We start from the raw sequence: 18,958 nt of genomic DNA on the forward strand, positions 1-18,958 counted from the left end.
AAAAAAAGACCCTAAATGAACTACATGAAAAAAAAGAGTTCTGTTTCTCATCTGCAATAAAGACATGGTCATATAATTGAATCTGGTTCCTAAGAATAGATGTAGCTGACAAAGTTCCACCAGTTCAGGATCTATCTGTCTGCCCATCTATCTATTTCCCTCCATCCTTCCATCCTGGTAAAGTCCAGACTCAGCGGTGCTCTCAGGTCGGGATCTGAGGGTGTTTTCCAGGTCCAAAAGGCATACAGAGTCCTTCCAGCAGGGTCTGCCCAAGGGTCCCGCTGCAGTGTGATGAGCCCAGAAACCTCCACAGGGGATTCACCCATCATGCATCTTGATCAGATGCTTAAAGCCACCTCAAGTGGCTTCGATGCAGCGGAGGATAACTGAGGTCTTTCTACCTTATCTCTAAGGCTGAGTCCGGCCTCTCTACAGAGGAAGCTCATTTGAGCCGATTTGTGCCTTAAGATCCTATCCATGAATACCACACAAAGAATCGAGGGTGGGGGGAGATAAAAAAAAAAAAGCCAACTCAGGCAGAGTACAGTCTGCACTCTGAACACTCTGGAGAGATTATTTCATATATCTGCAAATATATTCGCTTCACGGTGTAACACCAGCGGTGAAAAGCTCAATAACTATCCGGTGATTTAAAAAGGTTTCCTTTCAGTTTTTGACAGGCAGGGTTTTTAATGACTTTTATAAAAGGAGCAGATGATGGAGACTGAAATTAACAAGCTGGCCAAAGAGTAGATTCTTTTCACACTTTACGAAGTCAACAGAAATTAGTGGCTCCCTGCATTGTAACATTCGACTGCTTGTAAAAGTGCCTGTTGATGCCACAAAACGGAAACAACCGAGCTGATCATAAATAAACAGGTTTATTACCATCTGAGCTTTTTGAAAAATAATTTCCTCTCATCTCAGGCTGCCAGGTGTTTTCTGCGGCTTATTGTGACAGGAGAAAATTCTGCCGAATGTCCATTCGGCGTTTGAACTGATAAACAAACTGAGCTTTTTAGGTGGAAAAAACACAAATGAAGTGACATACAGTAATTAATGATTCAGAGAACCAGCTCACACGTTCAGGCAGTGAAACAAGCATTGTCGAGTAAACAGACACCAACTTTAACCTGAGAGAAAAGCTGCTAGTACCCATTAATACGAATTAGTAAATGATAAACTTAACCTAACAGTTAGGTTAGCATAAATCCTCAGACACAGAAACTAAGCCTCCCACTTTTTTTACCATGCATAAAACCAGCTGTTATTATTCACAAAGTGCCTAAAGTTTAAAATGGCAAGAATTACTTGATTATGAGTATGTACAGTAGCAGAAAAGTTGTCAACAGATAGATCAGAAATCTGAAGGTATACAACGTACATCACTTCCTGTTTGAACATTAGCAAACACAGCTCTTTCTGGATTGAAGCTTTAAAGAGAAATCAATTTCCCTCAAATATCTTGCCTTATTTAACCAACATTACATGTCGGGTTTAGCGGATTTTGCCACAGGGAATCTGAGACAATACGATCAAATCTGCAATGCCAAATGATTGGAGTGGCTGGTCCGACTTCGCAGCGATTGGAGGCGAGATGAGAAGTGAGCGGCGGGTTAATTAATGCTGAAGGGAAACAGGTAAACAGTGGAACTGGAAGACACAGTGCAGATTTAAAGGTAACACCAGCTGCCCTTCGCTGAAGTAATTTCACAGAGGATTGTCTCTACATGCTAATTCTACCCTTTAATACTCTCCCTCAATTTCATCCTTCTTTTTTTAATAAGCTTGAAATTAAAACAGCAGCACATGCTGGCCTATTTCACAAAAGAAATGATAAGACCCGACATTGTGAAGAAAAACGAGTCAGGGGGTTACATCAAGCAACAGTTGTATCAAAGCAGAAGGAATGAAGAATGAACTCGAGGTTAACGAGATGCTGTTCCCAGCATTCCCTGCTCAAAATGTTCATTTCACAACATCGTTACCCCGAGTTACAGTTTCATCGCTTCTTTTCCAACACAAGACTCTTGTTATCCTGTGAGACCTGAAAGTCGAGGGATCCCCATCCAGGGTGAAAACAATCGCCTGGTTATGGGTTTTGTGCTTTATTAAAAACATAATTAATATGATATTTGCAAAGTTTTTTTAAATTATCTTCTAACTCTGCTCCTTCTCTGCAATAAAGACACAGTAAAAAGATAAATCTTGTCTTCCTGAGAATGGATGCAGACAGCGGACCCGGAGTTCCTAACAGACCGGCCCGTCTTCAACTACTTGGTTTAAGTTTTAATGAGGGAAAATCAACTCTTGTAGTTTATTAAAAGCATAATCAGCTGCAAATGCAAGAACTTATTTTTGTTAAATCCAATATGGCTGACAGATGACTCTGGTCCCTCCTTCTACTGTAGACGACTCTGGCAGGTAAAAAAAAAAATATTGTGACATCAGATAACCCCTAGAGAAAAATACTACTGATGTATTTTTCAAATAACAACTTTGTATTTGGAGAAAATTACAATTGATCACCTAAAAAAAAATGAAAACATTATTTTTGTTACAAACTTTTTTTTCCTACCTTTTCTTATGCCTTAAGAAAATTAAAAAATAAAATAAAATCCTGACACAAAGGATCATAATTTATGCATGAAAGGGTTAAGTTTTAATAAGGAAAAAAATCTCTTGTATTTTATTAAAGCATTTTTTTTTATGTTTTATTTTGAATAAAATTCCAACCAGATGACAACAGCAACACAAATAATACTAAGAAATGGAAGCAAATTAGTTCAAACATGACATTATTGGTCAAAAGTTGGAATAAAACAGGATATAAATATTGAACACCTTTACAGAATTCTGTCAAATACTTTGGGGGACCAACTTAAACTTTAAAGTTATCTCCTGCATGTAATTCACCTCAATGTGGCTGGAACTGTGCAATGTCCCAAATCTGCAATAACCACTGAGATAATCAGAGATTAAAAAAAAAAGTAAATTCTCTTAATCGTTTCGTAGATTCTCAGACAGATTCATCGTATCACGTGCATGTGTTTTTAAAATCAATCATAAATCTGTAAGACGGAAAATATTTGTCAAAAAAAATAAAAAATTCTGAATGCCAGAAATCTCAAAAAGTGTAGAAAGCTGAGACTTGAAAGAGAGAAAAACACTGAATAACAGTTTGGATCTGCTGGGTGCAAGTTTTCTATTGATCAAGTCTCATTAAACCTTTCATTCAAGGTGAAACATTAAAGTTTGTGTTTAATATTATGACCAGAATATAACAAAAGTCTTCAGATTGTAACATTTATAATGTGCAACAGAAAGTGCTTGCTGATGTGAGAGATGTTTCTGACCCTCAGAAGCTAAACGGAAAAGTCCAAACCAAACCCGGCCTGCTTTTCAGGTGAACACACGTTTTACCCACAGAATGCAAACGAGAAAAGTCGCTAAAGTGATCTGCGTCTCAGCTGTGTGTCTGGTCGTCAACTATCACACTTTATTAGACAGGAGAGATTCCGGTTTCTCAATTACGTGCAGAAAAATAAGACAACCTCTTCATCAGCAAAGAATTGGATTGTTATTGATAATTTTGTGAGAGCCGAACAGGAGAATTGGGGCTCCTCTTAGTATAATCTTTCACAGGCGCACGCTGCTCGGCGCATGCTGACAAATAATTCCATTACCCTCGGTTTGCCATGCAAGCACTTAACTGGGCGGGCGGTGGGACCATCAGCCAGCAGACACACAGCATTAGCTGACATCTCATCATTTTCCACTTTTCAACAGTTTTATGGAAACATGATAGAGTAGCAAAATGGGCCACTAAATGACTCCAGAGTCCTGAGTGTACAACATTAATACTGGACGTCTTAACGTTTTGGTTAGTTTACGTGTTTCTAATGGGGCCGCCGACGTGAAACTTGCACCATATGTCAACGACAACCAAAGGAATTCCACAAATGAAAAAGAAAAACAAAACAAGTTAGTCCACCAATTAGGATAAAACAAATTGGAATGTATTCAATGCATAGAATGAAACAAGCAAAGATGGAGATTAAGAGCCCAGCTAAAGTCTGTCAGTATTTGTGAAATAAATAAAGCGCTAAACAACTATGAAAAGCAATCTCATTAGCAAACAGAGTATCATCACTAGTAAAAGCAAAGAAAAACCCCCAATATTGGCCAAGGTTTTTGCTACATATTTAAACTTCTGAACTTTCCAGTGAGTAAAATCGGAGCCATTATCAAGAAGTGCAAAGAACATCATTTCAGCTTATACCAACTGGAAGCCCCTCAGGATTTCTGACACTGAGCCAAAACAAACCAATAAATCCATCACAAGCGTGAATTAGAAAATGGATATTTCTGTGCTGAGCCAAAGACTAAATTGAATCTAATGCAGATTTTGAAAGGTGACTGGAAACAGGCAAGAAACCAGCTGAAACTCAATGCTTAGCTTCAGACTAAGATGGCTGATGTAGACAGAGACGTAAATGGTTACAGCAAAGGATTACAGCAAGAAAAAGATTTTTAAAAAAGATTAGAAAAGTTAGAGATATCTAAATTATGAGTATTAACATGTTTGTGATTTGGTTCAGTGTGTGTTTTAATATTCAAGTTCTTTTGAGAAAAGTATTTGTTCAGATTTATCTGATCGTTTTGTTTGTGTTTATGTTTTTTTTTTGTTGAATTGTTTGGTTTTATTTCTTGTTACCCTCCATATTTGGTTGCTGGGAAGTTTTCCTTTTCCTGACTCTTTTCTTCTTCTCTCTGCCACAGGCCTAAACTACAAAGCCAGCTCAATACACTCAGGGTTTCTTTTGTCATGTTCAATGATACTTTGATGATGGGTTTCAATTCGCTCAGCCAAGCCAGGTTCTCTGACTCTGGATAAGTTTATATCCATACAAAAAGGAAGGATCAAAACCAGTGGACCAGAGACTATGAAAAAGGTAGAAGAATGAAAAATCCTGCAGTATTACAATAGTCAGGTAACGTCACTGTCCCCACCGTAAACCACAAATAGGTCTGGTTAGTCCTGCTACTGAGGCAGAAGGTATACTCTTTGAGAAACACTTCACAGCAGCATGATTTGATGAGATCTTTGATTTCCAGGTCAGTCAATCATGGATTTACAATTGCTGATCAATAAAATATCAAATGCTGTACACACACATTCCAGGCATTATTAGCTCTCAGAGCCCAATACGTCTTAATTTCCCAATTTGCTTCTAAAAGACAGAAGCAATCTGTTCTAAGCTCCCAATCTTATCCATTTTACGAGCAACTGAAGCAGCTCTTTTATGCACGGTGAGGTGAAGCTTGTCTAGGATACGACCAAATGAGAAATGCCAAATGCAACAGTTAGTAAATCGTTTTCTAACACTTTATGCCAACAGTCGATCGTGTCAACTTCTGCTTAATCAACACAAAATTTCTGCGCCCATATCTCATGATTTCTGTTTACTTCGACTTCCAGTGCAAACCCTGAAGTGGCCTGGTGTGAAATACGACAATAAAATATTTCAACATATTGCGTTTTATCAGCTGTGGGTTATATCAAAGCCTACAAGAATTAACCGTAAACTTCTAAAATATTCAAGAGAAAATGCAGCACGGAGAGCTGAAATACTTGTTCCTTAACTCCCACGAACACCGAGGGCCCACAGTACATTTCCACTCCATCTGCTGCTAAATGAAACCAATATGTAAGTTTTATGTTGCAATTACGTCTGCTAACAGTATGCTGCAGAGCAGGGTTGATAACATATCTAGTGCGCTGGTACAATCAGTACCAAAAACATGAGTTTTTTTATTTTTATTTTTTACTCATTTCCATCAAATTGTTTAAAATCTTCCCAGACTGATGCACAATGTGTAACAGCAGCAGACACAAACAGAAATGCTCAGCTCCCTTAGCACAACCTGAACAATCATGGCTGAGAATGAAACAATAAATTAGTGTTGACAGCTCAAATCTGCTGTAAGAATGTCCAGTTTTTAACTGAGTGGCCAAATCAAGGAGGCTGTCTGGAGAAAACTGGTGAAGTCGAACAATGTTGGCAAGGCCTTTTACAAGCTGTGCCACGGAGCAGGGAGTTTACTGCAACACCACAACCCTGGTGAAGCGTCTTAAAAGTTGACGCTGATGTTTATTTCTCATTTTAAGCAGGTCAGTAAATCTTCCATATTTACAACAGCGACGTATTAAACATGTTGGTCAGCAAAAGGAAAAGACATCAGTTAAATATTAGCAACATGCTGAGTGCTCCATTATCAGCCTGTAGCCCTGCAGTTATGAAGTGACGCACAGTGGGTGCAACTTGTCCTGAGGCAGAAGACGAAATCAAGCAAGAAATGTCCAAAACTGCTACGGTATGGAATGGTGAAGAGGCAAAATGAACAGCATCCCCCTCATTGCTCAGCTGCTTAACAGTAAAACAATTAGCAGCTACAATACGTCCTACACATTTCAGTCCTAACAAATGTTCTATATTTGAGAACTTTAGATTTTTTTATTTTTGCTTTAAAACTACTTTATGTGTGCTTAAAGATCCAAACAGAAGCTGACAAAAGTCAAGCAGAAATGATCAGAAACCATGGCAACCAGCCTAGCTGACACTAGGATACAACTAGGCCTGTCACGATAACACATTTTGCTGGACGATTGTCTAAAGAATTATTGCGATAAACGATAATATTGTTTCAAGACCTTTTGACACTGATTTAATGGAAATGACTAATAATGCATGCGATTTCCTGCCATAGATAGATACACTTTATTTTCAAAAGAACACATAACACTGGAACTGATAAACTAAATAAATAAAAAAAACAAAAACAAAAAGGATTCTCAGTCTCCATTAACAAAAAACGTACTTGAATAAAAACTAAACAAGATAAAGCCAAAGTGGAAATAAATACTGCATTCAACCAAAAGAGTGCAGATTATGAAGTCTGTATACTATATTGTCCCTCAATAATCACTAGATTTAAATAGGGGAAAGATGGGCACTTCCGACAACCTAATGCAATAGTTCATACTACACAACTTTTTGCACCTATTTTCCCCTTACGACAATCTTACATCGTTGGCTGATCTAAGATTGTCGCTGGTGATTTCGTAACCGATCATCCTGTAGTGCATGGTGTGTTACGGTAGATCTTCGTGGCCGCTCCGATCTAAATCAGGGGTTTTCCCCGACTGGGAGCTTAACGCTGAATGTGACAAGTAGCCAATCAGAAAGCGCGGATTCTCCTCTGTGCTTTCTGAGGGGAAATTACAGAGGGGAATCCCAAACAGCTAACACGTTGCAACCCGATGTCCAGCGGACATTGGAGATGATATGTAGAAACAACATTAATATTTATTCAACATTTCGTGCAAAGAATATAGAAATGACCAGGGGGGGAGTTGGAGCCAAATTGCTACCGCAGTTGATAAATCCGGTAAGGTTTCAGCTGTTCTTCGTCAACGTGACATAAATAGGTTATAATGATTATAATGACAACTCGTGTCGTGTGCGCTGGACATTACACTAAGGAAATGAGGAAGGGAGGGTCAATGGAGAGCTTAATGGAGCAGATGATAGTATTTTGAATTTTCAAGAATTTGTCTAAAGCACACCATTCCCGTTTACTTTATATTAGAATAAGATCAGCCTGTGAAGCCTACGGGGTTTCTTGGACATCCACTTTTAAGATGGATACAAATGTCTCCTAAAGATTATTCACAATTCTGAGAAATGCACTCCTACATCAGGAATGACTGGGCAGAGATGTGACAAGTTCAGGGAAGGAGTTAGACTGGGAATCCGTTTGGGATGGCATCGTAAATGTTTCCAAGAACCCCAGTGACAGATTTATACATCTGAAATTCTTTCGTATAACATGTATAATGCAGAGAATAAGACATCAAATGGGATTAGTGTCTGATCCAAATGGCTCGTTTTGACCCCAAGGAACCATTGGCTCTTTTATGCACATGACGTGGGATTGTCCAGAGGTAATTAATCTGTGGGAAAAGGCTATTGGAAAAATTACAATCTTAACCAGAGTACAATTTCCAATGGACCCAGCAACACATCTTGTACATAATTATTCTCGTTTTTTCCTTACTGAACAGAATTGTAAAGTTTGACTTGGAGGCCTACAAGCAGTTAGGAAGCTAATAGCTCATGATGTATCTACCGTACATTGGTTTTGGTCATTCTTGAATATCTTCTGCAGGGAGAAATAATAATTCTTAACCATGTACTCTAGCATTATGGAGAAACTTGAAATGATGATTTATCTGAGACCTGTCATCTGGGGTGTAATGCATGGGAGCATTGTGGTGTGGAGACAAGCATCGGTGGGATGGCACGGTGGTTACTAACCTCGTTCAAATTTGGACAAGTTTTCTTTTTTTTATTGAAAAAGTCCAATAGTGTCTCTTTCATATTTCTTCACAGATAGTCTAATATGATACTCAAATCTGAAAAGTTCATTAACAAAAAAAAAATCTTCAACAGAAGCATAATTAATCCAGTGTTTTTTGGGTGGGGAGGGGGAAGTAAAATGATCTCCGGAACCATAATTTGAATGGTTTTTAATAAAACCGTAAAGCTTTTAACATTTGCTCAAAAATGTTCCACATAAGGTACCAGAGTCGGTTCTCTTCTACTAAATGAAAAAATGCAGACAGACACATTTATCCCATGTACATTTCTCAGCATACACTGTCACATACTCACACTTTAAGTAATATTTCTTACTAACAGAGATGTAGAACAAGAATGCAGGAAGATTCCTTGTTCCTGTTTTAGGATTGAGAGTGAAGGTCGTCTTCAGGGATCTCTTTGGTTATGTAGTGGTTTGATGTGGTCTGCTGATTTTGTTTTTGTTTATTTATTTGAGAACCACATAAATAAACTAAAATGGGGAGAAAAGAAGAATCTAAAAAAAAAAAAAAAAAAAACCCAACTCAAGACAATAAGGCAATCCAATCTTTGGGTTCTTGACTCTCACATTATAGTTGTGAATTGGCACTGTATAAATGAACTGAAATGAATTGAATTAAACTTGAGGTCCGTAAAAACTAAAACTAAAGAAAACCCACTGAAATTCTCCCTGATGGGGGAGATGGCAAGCCAACCCAGAACCAACCAGCTTTTCCCCCAAATGGGGGAAGACTGTCCATCTAGAGGGCAGAGACTGTCAAACCCCACATTTCTGACCTAACTTATCACAGTGCTCTGACAATGACTTTACTGCACTAACAACAGAGGAACTAAATGAAATACCAAGAACCAAGGCTAATTGGAAAGAAACTTCTATCAAACTGTTTTAGTGCACAAACTTCAAAATGTTTTAACCTATTATGAGACTGAAGGTCTCATTGTCAAACTGCATTATTTGTTCCACAAGTTTAAATAGAAATTTTAATTGAAAATATCTTGTTCCTTTTTATTAGCTTCGTCTTGAGACAAGTAAATTATTGAGAGTCGTTCAATGGCCGTGCCAAACAAGACGACGTGCCCTGTAGACCGAAAAAAAAAAATCTGCTCAGAAACGCTGCAGAAACACAACCACCACGGAGTTGATCTGCTTTCCAGATTAATCAGAAGCAAATGCGATACGATCGGTGTGGGATGAGCTGATTCATTTAGTCCCCATGGGAGCAACAAGATTATCTGCTAACAACAGATATTACACCCTATCATTGGAGGTCAGCTGTCTGTGCCCTCTGCAGTTATAGAAGCGCGAAGAATGCCAAAGCAATATCAGGCTTCTGTTTCATGCTGTAGATAATCAGTACAGTTAGTATAGGTTTGCTATAGCATGATGGAAACACGGTGGACGATCACATCACGTCTACTGTACATGGAACTGTAAGACTGTCAACGGTGAGAATCCAGCCATTATTTTTTTAACTAAGTTAGACATTTATTTTGGAGGTACTCTATTTGAATAAACAACACTGAAGTCAGTTGGTAAAATTGTATAGTAACTAACTGGAATCTTCATGTTTTGATGCTGAAAGCTTCACTCAGTTGAAAAGACAGTTAGGTGGAAAAAAATGGAATTATGAAGAAAATTGTTGTTCTCAACTCAAATGACTGCTTTCCGATCTCAGCTCTTGACGTTTTAGGAATAACATGCACGTCCTCTTTGAAAGACAGATGTTTCAGCTGCAAGATAGGATTGGAAAACGGCAGCAAAGGAAGTTCTGGCTGACTGACTGACGGCGTGCTGACGTAAGGGACACAAATTCATTAACGTAACAAACAAAGAAACAAAAGAAATATCAGGGCAAACGAAAGCATGTTGCTCATGGGAACAAAAGCTTTGACATGAAGCATAAAACCTGAGTAACAGATGGACGATCACGCAGACTGGATCATTGTTAACATGGCGTGGCTTTTCGGACCGACATGGTCTGCGCAGGCTGATAAGTGTCTCGTGAGGCTGTCGGCCAACTTTGGCCGGGGTGGCGACATTCACTACATGCCGTCTCGGGAGGCGCTATGTCTTTTCCTTCGACTACTGGAGAACGGTGTGCCTTCAAAAATTAAACATAACTCTGATTTATTCAAGTTTCTGTCCTTTTCATGTAACAAACATGAAAGGACACTAAGAGGGCCTGATCTACAAAGATTCCAAATAAGGAGCGCTGCATTGCATCGCGTGAGCAAAGACAAATTGCAGAGGGTTAGAGGGTGCACACGATCCACAAAGATTCGGTCTGAAATGGGATACATGCGTATAGATTCTGCAGACCTTCCACGTTTACGAAAGATTTTCTGCGTCATCATGAAAGGTATTGGAGAGCAGAGTGGCCAAGAAAGAAGGCTGATGTTGAAAGTCATATATTCAGGATACAGGTTGCAGATGTGCAAAAGTACGAAACCTTATTTTTTACTGACATTTCCAATGGCCTGATGAAACAAAAATTCAACCAGCCATTACCTAAACTAGCTTATTCAAGGAGGTTCTTTGGTTGGTGTGGATCTCCAGAGGTCTCTTCTGTCTTGTCTAATTTAAAAAGATATAGGTTTTAATGTCTGGGATGGACTTGCAGCCTGTCCAGGGTGTACCCCATCTCTCACCTGTTGACCACTGGAGATAGGCACCAGCCGCCCTAGGACCCTTCAAGGATAAGCTTGTTATATAATGTATGGACAGACAGGTATAGTCTTCAAAACATGCGTGTAGTCTGCCGAACTGATTGAAATGTATTAGGAATTATTGATTTATTTATCTGAGTATCATCACCATACCTGTGGAAGTTTACTCCATGCTGTCTAAATTTATGAACTAGAAGCATGCAGTAAAGAGAATCGGCCCAAGCACTAAACCCTGTGGTACTCCACAAATAATTCTGGAGCGTGAAATAAAGTTATTATTAACTTGAAAAAACTGGAATCAGGTTTCAGGTGATCCCTACAGGTTCAAGTCTTTCTCAGACAATGCTGAGATCAATGTACCAAATGCGATTTAACAGGACAAATACAGAAAACATGAGAGAAGGATACCCTGAGGTACGTGAATCAAAATCACACAGTTTACAGGTAATTCTTCCAAAATAAAAGTAATGGATGCAAGACTCAGAATATCTCTAAATCTCTAAAAAATATATATTTCTCTCATTATTCTGACATTCAGGAAATAGAAATAATTTTGCATAATCTGATTCTAAATACTGGAGATATTTAGTCTAATTCAATGAGAATTATTATTTGGTTGCATTCTTTTTAAAAGCGTAGGGAAATATGTAGTTTCAGCTGTAGCTCTTTTGTAGCTTTCCTGAAACGTTTTGGGGCCATCACAGGTTTTTGCATTTAGAAAACATATAAAATTATTCCCATACCTGATCTACAAACAATACATGAACAGAAGTGGGTCAGCAAGTGAGGAGAATTACACGGGCAAAAGTTTTTTGTCGTCTGCCTTAACGAATAAGCAAAACATACAGCATGCTGATCATCAGATAGCGAGGATATTCTTCCGGCATTTTATACAGATATTTAGAGTTTTTTTTAGATTAAATACATAATAATTATTATTTTTATCTTTTATACCATGTGATGTTTTCGCAATAATGTTTTTTTTTGTTTGTTTGTTTGTTTTTTTTCCCCATCCTATTGGCCTTTCAACCCAAACTGGAGCAGGGCTCCTTTCGCTGTGAATAATGACCTCACAGTTTTTTTTTTGTTGCTTTTGTTCTGTGCCTGACACTTAGTAGTGTGTAGCAACACACTACTAAGTGTGTTGCTACACACTTAGTAGCAATACATGTTCCTATCCGGGGACAGACGGAATGATGGGTAAAAATATGCATGCTGCTTAAAATGTCATACAAATATTTGAACAGGTGAACGAAGCACCTTTAAAACTTTTGAAATGTGTGCCCATAGAAAAGCCAGAATGAGATCCACTATTCTCTTCCTCATATCTTGTCTGATTTGTTTTGACGTTCTCCTGATGATTAAAATACATCCGAGAGTGCATCCATTTAACTCAGAGACTAAAAAGCCGTAAAAGCATTTACATTGAACAAAGTTGTGTACGGTAACACTAATCATATGATATATAAAAATGTGAAAGAAAGACAGAAGTAAGGAAATATCTTCTAAAATAAATACATTGTCTGATTCATTGCTCTGATGTTTAGCAAATGGAAATTATTGTGGTAATTCAAACAGATCTTCAAACAGCTAGAAAAAGGTTATACTTTTTTTTATACGGTCCTGAGTGACATAACATTTCCCAGCAGTTGAATAAATGTTTCAGAAACACCCACACATGTTTACACTAATAGTCGGTTTGCATATTATGACTTATGCATTCAGAGGAAATCAAAAAAGCACCACCCAAGCCGGAGCTGAGAACCTCCGAGCTGCGAAGCAAGAATCCAAACCAGATCACCATGGAGACGCCACTTCTCTTCACCATTTTCTGATGTACTCCTCAAGATACAATTACGTGTGTTTGATTAAACAAACAAGTCCAAATTGCATCGTCTGTCTACTCTTTTTAAGTGAAAAATGTGTTCCTTCATCACTCACTACAGTACTTTTGATTCCGTCTTTTGTGCTCTTTACAGAAAGCTTTTTTCTGCTTCAGTCATGTGGCAGTAGGCATAATGTGGAAAATGTGAAAATTGCTTTGTTTTGCTAAAACACACTTTCAAAACAAAGTTTGTTCAGTTCTTTCATACATATTAGAACAAGTGTTACCAGCTGGTCCATCTCGGCCCAAATCAAAATTGAAACTAATTCAGATTAAATCCATTCGTCTTGTCACATTCAGATTCAGTTACAATCAAAGTAACTTGAATACAACTGTTCTGGTAAAACTTCTCTAGGAAAGTCCTGACATTGAAGCCTCTCCAGCACAACGTGCCTGAAAAGTACATAATACCAGCCCTTTGTGCAGGTATTAAACATAGTAAAACACTTAAAATGCTTCTCTGAATTGGTCTAATTTAATCTTTCAACCTTCAATGTTGTGTTTTTATTAGCTGTAATTGGAAAATCATCACAGTAAACAGAAATAAAGAGCTGAAAATGTCAGTCTGTTTAATTAATTTAAATACTGTGTTTGAACTGGTTAGTTGACTTACTGACGTAAATGAACTACTCAGTAATATTCTAATGTATTAAATCTAACTATAGTTCTAGTACACATGTGTGACTCTAGATGTGTTTCTGTTACAAATGTTCATAACGCAAAGCTTTGTCTTTAGCTAGCGTACAAAAAAAACACAAAATTTCACAATTACGGTGTTTCCATTAAATAAGAAAAAAATTTAAATTACATGAATAAGCGATTCAATATTATGGCAGAGACGAATGTAAACAAATGTGATATATTCCTATTATTATCATCATCCGTCAGCCATCCCAGGAGACTTTATTCAGAGATAGGAGCACCATGAGCGCCTACATGTACAGCATGTTTTGGGAAAATTGCAATTGGCAATTTTACAGAAGAGCTACGAATTCAACATTTTTAAGTAACAAGTAACTTTTTATGAACCCGTGAGAGCTTTGGTAGATCGATTGTCGGTGAAAAACTAAAACAAACCGTCATCCTCCTACTAATTCCTGTTGTTGATCGTGTTAGTGTTCTGATTGCGTTTTCGTGTCACACATCTATTTCAATACAGCTGAAAAACCACCTTGTCTTAGCTCAGCAGCTTTTTATCGAGAAATGCGTTTTCTAGATTGGAGTTCCCATTGAGTGAATTTATTTTTGCAACTTCAATTTGCGTAATTTTCTGGTCAATAGAAAAGCGAGGTTGTTTTCGCAGCACTAACTACCTTGCTTAATTTCAAACGTAGAACTGAATAAAATATTCTCTAATGAACATAAACTTATGGAAGAGCAGCAGTCGGCATAGGGGCAAGGCGGCAGGATGCTCACCATGCAAACCAGAATAAAACAGCAGATCTCACTCCATTTAGAATATCAGTCACCATCCTGAATGCAGAGGCATTGGTGATTCCAATGCACCAGTCCTCTGTGTGTGTGTGTTTCACTCTGCGCTCACCGGCAGCGCTTCTGGCCCTGTATGCAGATGAGGTGCCACTGAGTCTCTGCCCTGCCGTATTGTTTCAGCAATTTCTTATTCTGCCTTCATGAATAGATCCTTATCTTCATTGTGAAAATTCAATAAAGCGGTGTCGAACATTGGCTTGCGGCGTTGTTACGTGATTCAGAGCGCCGTGTGTGCTAGCGCGCACTTCGGCTGCGGTTCTAGTAGGTTGCTAGGTGAGTGCTCACAGCTGAGCTCCCGCTAAGATAAACTGTTCCTCAGCTGCTTGTTCAAATTGGGTCAAATAACAAGCAAAGAGAAATGGGACTTTAAACTTAATACACTTAAGTTTTCACAATTACATTGAGCACTGGAGGCTGGCGGCTCCCAACGGAGCTGGACTTCGTTTGTTGCCTAAGAAACAAATTGCAAGTAAAAATTCCTCAGAACTTCATGGTCAATAAAATTCTCTATAGGGGGCAGGGTGCATTATGCAAACTAACTCAACTTTTTTTTTTCTTTTTTAAGTTTATAAATGTTATGTTGCTTTGATTATCTTATAATCTCCTCTGGCAGCCAAAAGCTGCTCTGCAGAGGCAGAGACCCATTTCAAGGTGTCAGATAGCACTATAATGTGAAGTCACCTTTCTTTTAAGTTATTTTACAAAATGTCCACATCATCTGAATGTAACATAGTTACTTGATTGTGATGCAAACTTTAAATGTGCCACTGAAATATACCTAAATAAATAGAAATAAATATAACTCACTTCTTCTGCTGATGAAGTGACAAAGTCTCACTTTCTCCAGCTAGCAAAAATATTGCTCAATTTTTTTGTTTGTTTTATTTTTTTCAGATGCATCACACTCTGAATGAACTCTGAAGATTAAGTCATTTTTTTCTAACACAGCTGTTTGGGGTTTGATGCAGGAAGCCGGCTGAACCTCCATGTTGGTTAAGCAGTAAAAAGAGATTCTGCAGCGACTTTGGTTGAAGCTGAAAAACTAAAAAGGCAGCTTGATCACAATGTGAGCTGTACTTACAAATTGACTGCAGTGTGTGACAGATAGACATTATGACAATAAAAAAAATAAAAAGAAAAGGACGCCCTTCATACGAGCCAATCAACAATTCAGAAAATGCTTACATCATAATTTGTTTGTAAAAGTATCTGAAACTTTGCCATTAAGTTCACACATTTGGAAACAAAGCAAATGTGTTATAATTATTATAGTCTGTTTTAGCTTGTCCTTCAAACATTCAAACAAATATAAAAGTTATTTGCCTTTTCACTTTAATAAGCGCCGCTATTTGCAGCAATTATCTGTACTCCAGCGGTTAAATCTAAAAGTTCCAATCACCATTACAGTCGTAACTAATAACTGAGATATAACCACAGTATTTAAATCTGACATTTACAGCAAATACCTAATGCCAAGTATGCCCATCTGAGAGCAGGTTGCAGGTTTACCAACCCAGATGTTCAGAAACTTTTTTTTTTTTGCCCTCAACTTCATCCTTCTGCTCATGTGGTGGTGGGACTCGTTCCCAAAGCAGAAGTGTGATTTAATCTAGTGGGTCTGCCCCGAGGCCCGCTCCCACTGGGAGATGTCCAGACCGAATTCTCGCCAGAAACTGTCTCCTTTTAATGCAGAAGTGAAGCAGCTACAGTCTGAGCTCTTCACAAACAGCTCACAGAGCATGGAGAAGTACAGGCGGACCGGCTCCACCAAGGAGGAGGAAGACAGCAGATTATATATATATATATATATATATATATATATATATATATATATATATATATATATATATATATATATATATATATATATATATATATACAGTGGGGCAAAAAAGTATTTAGTCAGCCACCAATTGTGCAAGTTCTCCCACTTAAAAAGATGAGAGAGGCCTGTAATTTTTATCATAGATATGTACCTCAACTATGAGATAGAAAATCTGTGGAGGGAGTTGAAAGTCCGTGTTGTCCAGCGACAGCCCCAGAACATCACAGCTCTAGAGAAGATCTGCATGGAGGAATGGGCCAAAATACCACCAACAGTGTGTGAGAACTTTGTGAAGACTTACAGAAAACGTTTGATCTCTGTCATTGCCAACAAAGGGTATATAGCAAAGTATTGAGATGAACTTTTGTTATTGACCAAATACTTATTTTCCACCATATTTTGCAAATAAATTCTTTAAAAATCAGAAAATGAGATTTTCTGGATTTTTTTTCTCCTTTTGTCTCTCATAGTTGAGGTACATCTATGATGAAAATTACAGGCCTCTCTCATCTTTTTAAGTGGGAGAACTTGCACAATTGGTGGCTGACTAAATACTTTTTTGCCCCACTGTATATATATATATATATATATATATATATATATATATATATATATATATATATATATATATATATAAACACCAGAGCAATAGAGGCTCAGATCTACCACACCAGACAAGACCCAAGGTGTAGGTTGTGCAAGGAGGCCCCTGAGACAGTCCAGCACATAATAGCAGGGTGCAAGATGCTGGCAGGGAAATCGTACATGGAACGACATAACCAAGTGGCAGGCATAGTGTACAGGAACATCTGTGCAGAATATGGACTGGAAGCCCCGAGATCAAAGTGGGGAACACCCCCAAAAGTGGTGGAGAATGACCGAGCTAAGATCCTGTGGGACTTCCAGATCCAGACAGACAAGATGGTAATGGCGAACCAACCGGACATTGTGGTGGTGGATAAAGAACAGAGGAAAGCCGTTGTGGTGGATGTAGCAATACCAAGTGATTACAACATCAGGAAAAAGGAGCATGAGAAATTGGAGAAGTACCAGGGCCTCAGGGAGGAACTGGAAAAGACCTGGAAGGTGAAGACCACAGTGGTGCCTGTGGTCATCGGGGCCCTCGGGGCAGTCACCCCCAAACTGGAGCAGTGGCTACAACAGATCCCAGGAACAACATCAGACATCTCAGTCCAGAAATGTGCAGTTCTAGGCACAGCCAAGATACTGCGCAGAACCCTCAAGCTCCCAGGCCTCTGGTAGAGGACCCGAGCTCAGAGGATGAAACAGACCACCCGCGGAGGGTGAGAAGGGAATTTTTTTTTTTTTTATATATATATATATATATAATGATATCATGATATATATATATATATATATATATATATATATATATATATATATATATATATATATATATATATATATATGTGTGTGTGTTGCGAGTGTGTGTGTGTGAAAAAAGTGTAATAAGAGCAGGAAAGCAGGGACAAAATATAAATAATGACTTTTGTTAGCCCCTTCAAACTGTGCAGTTCAAAAAGTTGATTTTATTTGAGAACATGTATTTGTCAAAATGAAACCCATTTCCTGATAAACGACAGGAATAACGGTGACACTGGTTAGCCTGTTTTCTGAACAGCAGTGTCCTGAAGAGGTACATAAGAAAGTTTCCAATTTGTGTATTAAATTGATTCTGCAAAGCGAGTAGCTACAAAACTATTCACACCTCTGGAGTATTCGGTTTTGCAAGTAATGGTTGAGGAGTGGGGGAGAAAAAAATATAAATAAAAAATCCTGTCAGCCAAAATCTTTCTCACCGACCATGAAATGAATAAACTTATTTCATGACGACTTTTTTTTTTCCCCACACATTTTTAGTAGTGATGGCAACGATCTCTCGTAACTTGAACTTGTCAACCAATGTAGATTTTTGTGACATTCATCTACTGTTAAAAGTGAGACTGCTGTGATCATTGCTCACCAAATCCCAGCGGCACAACCTAGATCCGTGTGAGGGCAGTAAGCCTCCCTCAGAGAGAGGAGGGGAAAGGTCAGCTCTGGTCAGTGTTGCTCGATGACCAAGCAGCTTCCTCCTCCCCGCTGCCTTAACTGGACCAGCTGTTTGTCTTCTCAGAAAACAATCATCTCCCCCACTAAACTCTGCATTAGTTGCAAATGCAGCCAAGAGTGCCGCTGACAGCTGTCGGAGATTAGAAGGAGGCTATTAGTTCTGCGTTCAATGTTCTTTCTGGCACTAATCCCGCAGAATCCCCCCCCCCTTTTAAAACCGAGGTTGCTTCATGATAAAAGAAAAAAAAAAAAAAAAAAAAGGAGGCAACCTGTTAAGTTGCGCTTCCCTTCACGTCGATCCCTCCGGGTGAAGCCCGCAGGCAGCGCGGCGCGCAACTTCAACACAAGCAACTCCGAAACGAGAGCCAGCAGCAAAAAAAACACACAATGCAGGTCCACGTTGCTAGATCACTTAATCTGCGCTTACCTGAGGAAGACCGTCTCTCCTTGTCGGACAGTGATGTTGTCCATCACTTTGTTGTCGGACTGAGAATCCCCCTGGCTGTAGACCGGAGACCCTGCGTGAAGCACAAGAAGCAAAATCCTCAGCGACACCAGAAGTGAGCATTTGGG

The 18,958-nt window shown here is 38.6% G+C and overlaps 1 protein-coding gene across 3 annotated transcripts in view; it reads right to left on the minus strand.

The window, feature by feature from the left end:
- Window positions 1–18,958, minus strand: part of ntm (neurotrimin) — a 275,803-nt gene that overhangs the window by 59,961 nt on the left and 196,884 nt on the right. For all 3 annotated transcript variants that reach the window (XM_081615742.1, XM_081615741.1, XM_081615743.1), the window contains exon 2: window positions 18,813–18,903. In XM_081615742.1, the coding sequence (XP_081471868.1) occupies window positions 18,813–18,903 (91 nt within the window). The remainder of the gene's footprint in view (window positions 1–18,812; window positions 18,904–18,958) is intronic.

The sequence above is a fragment of the Poecilia reticulata genome, chromosome 14 (assembly GCF_904066995.2).
Source record: "Poecilia reticulata chromosome 14, P_reticulata-male-v2, whole genome shotgun sequence".
Classification (NCBI taxonomy): domain Eukaryota; kingdom Metazoa; phylum Chordata; class Actinopteri; order Cyprinodontiformes; family Poeciliidae; genus Poecilia; species Poecilia reticulata.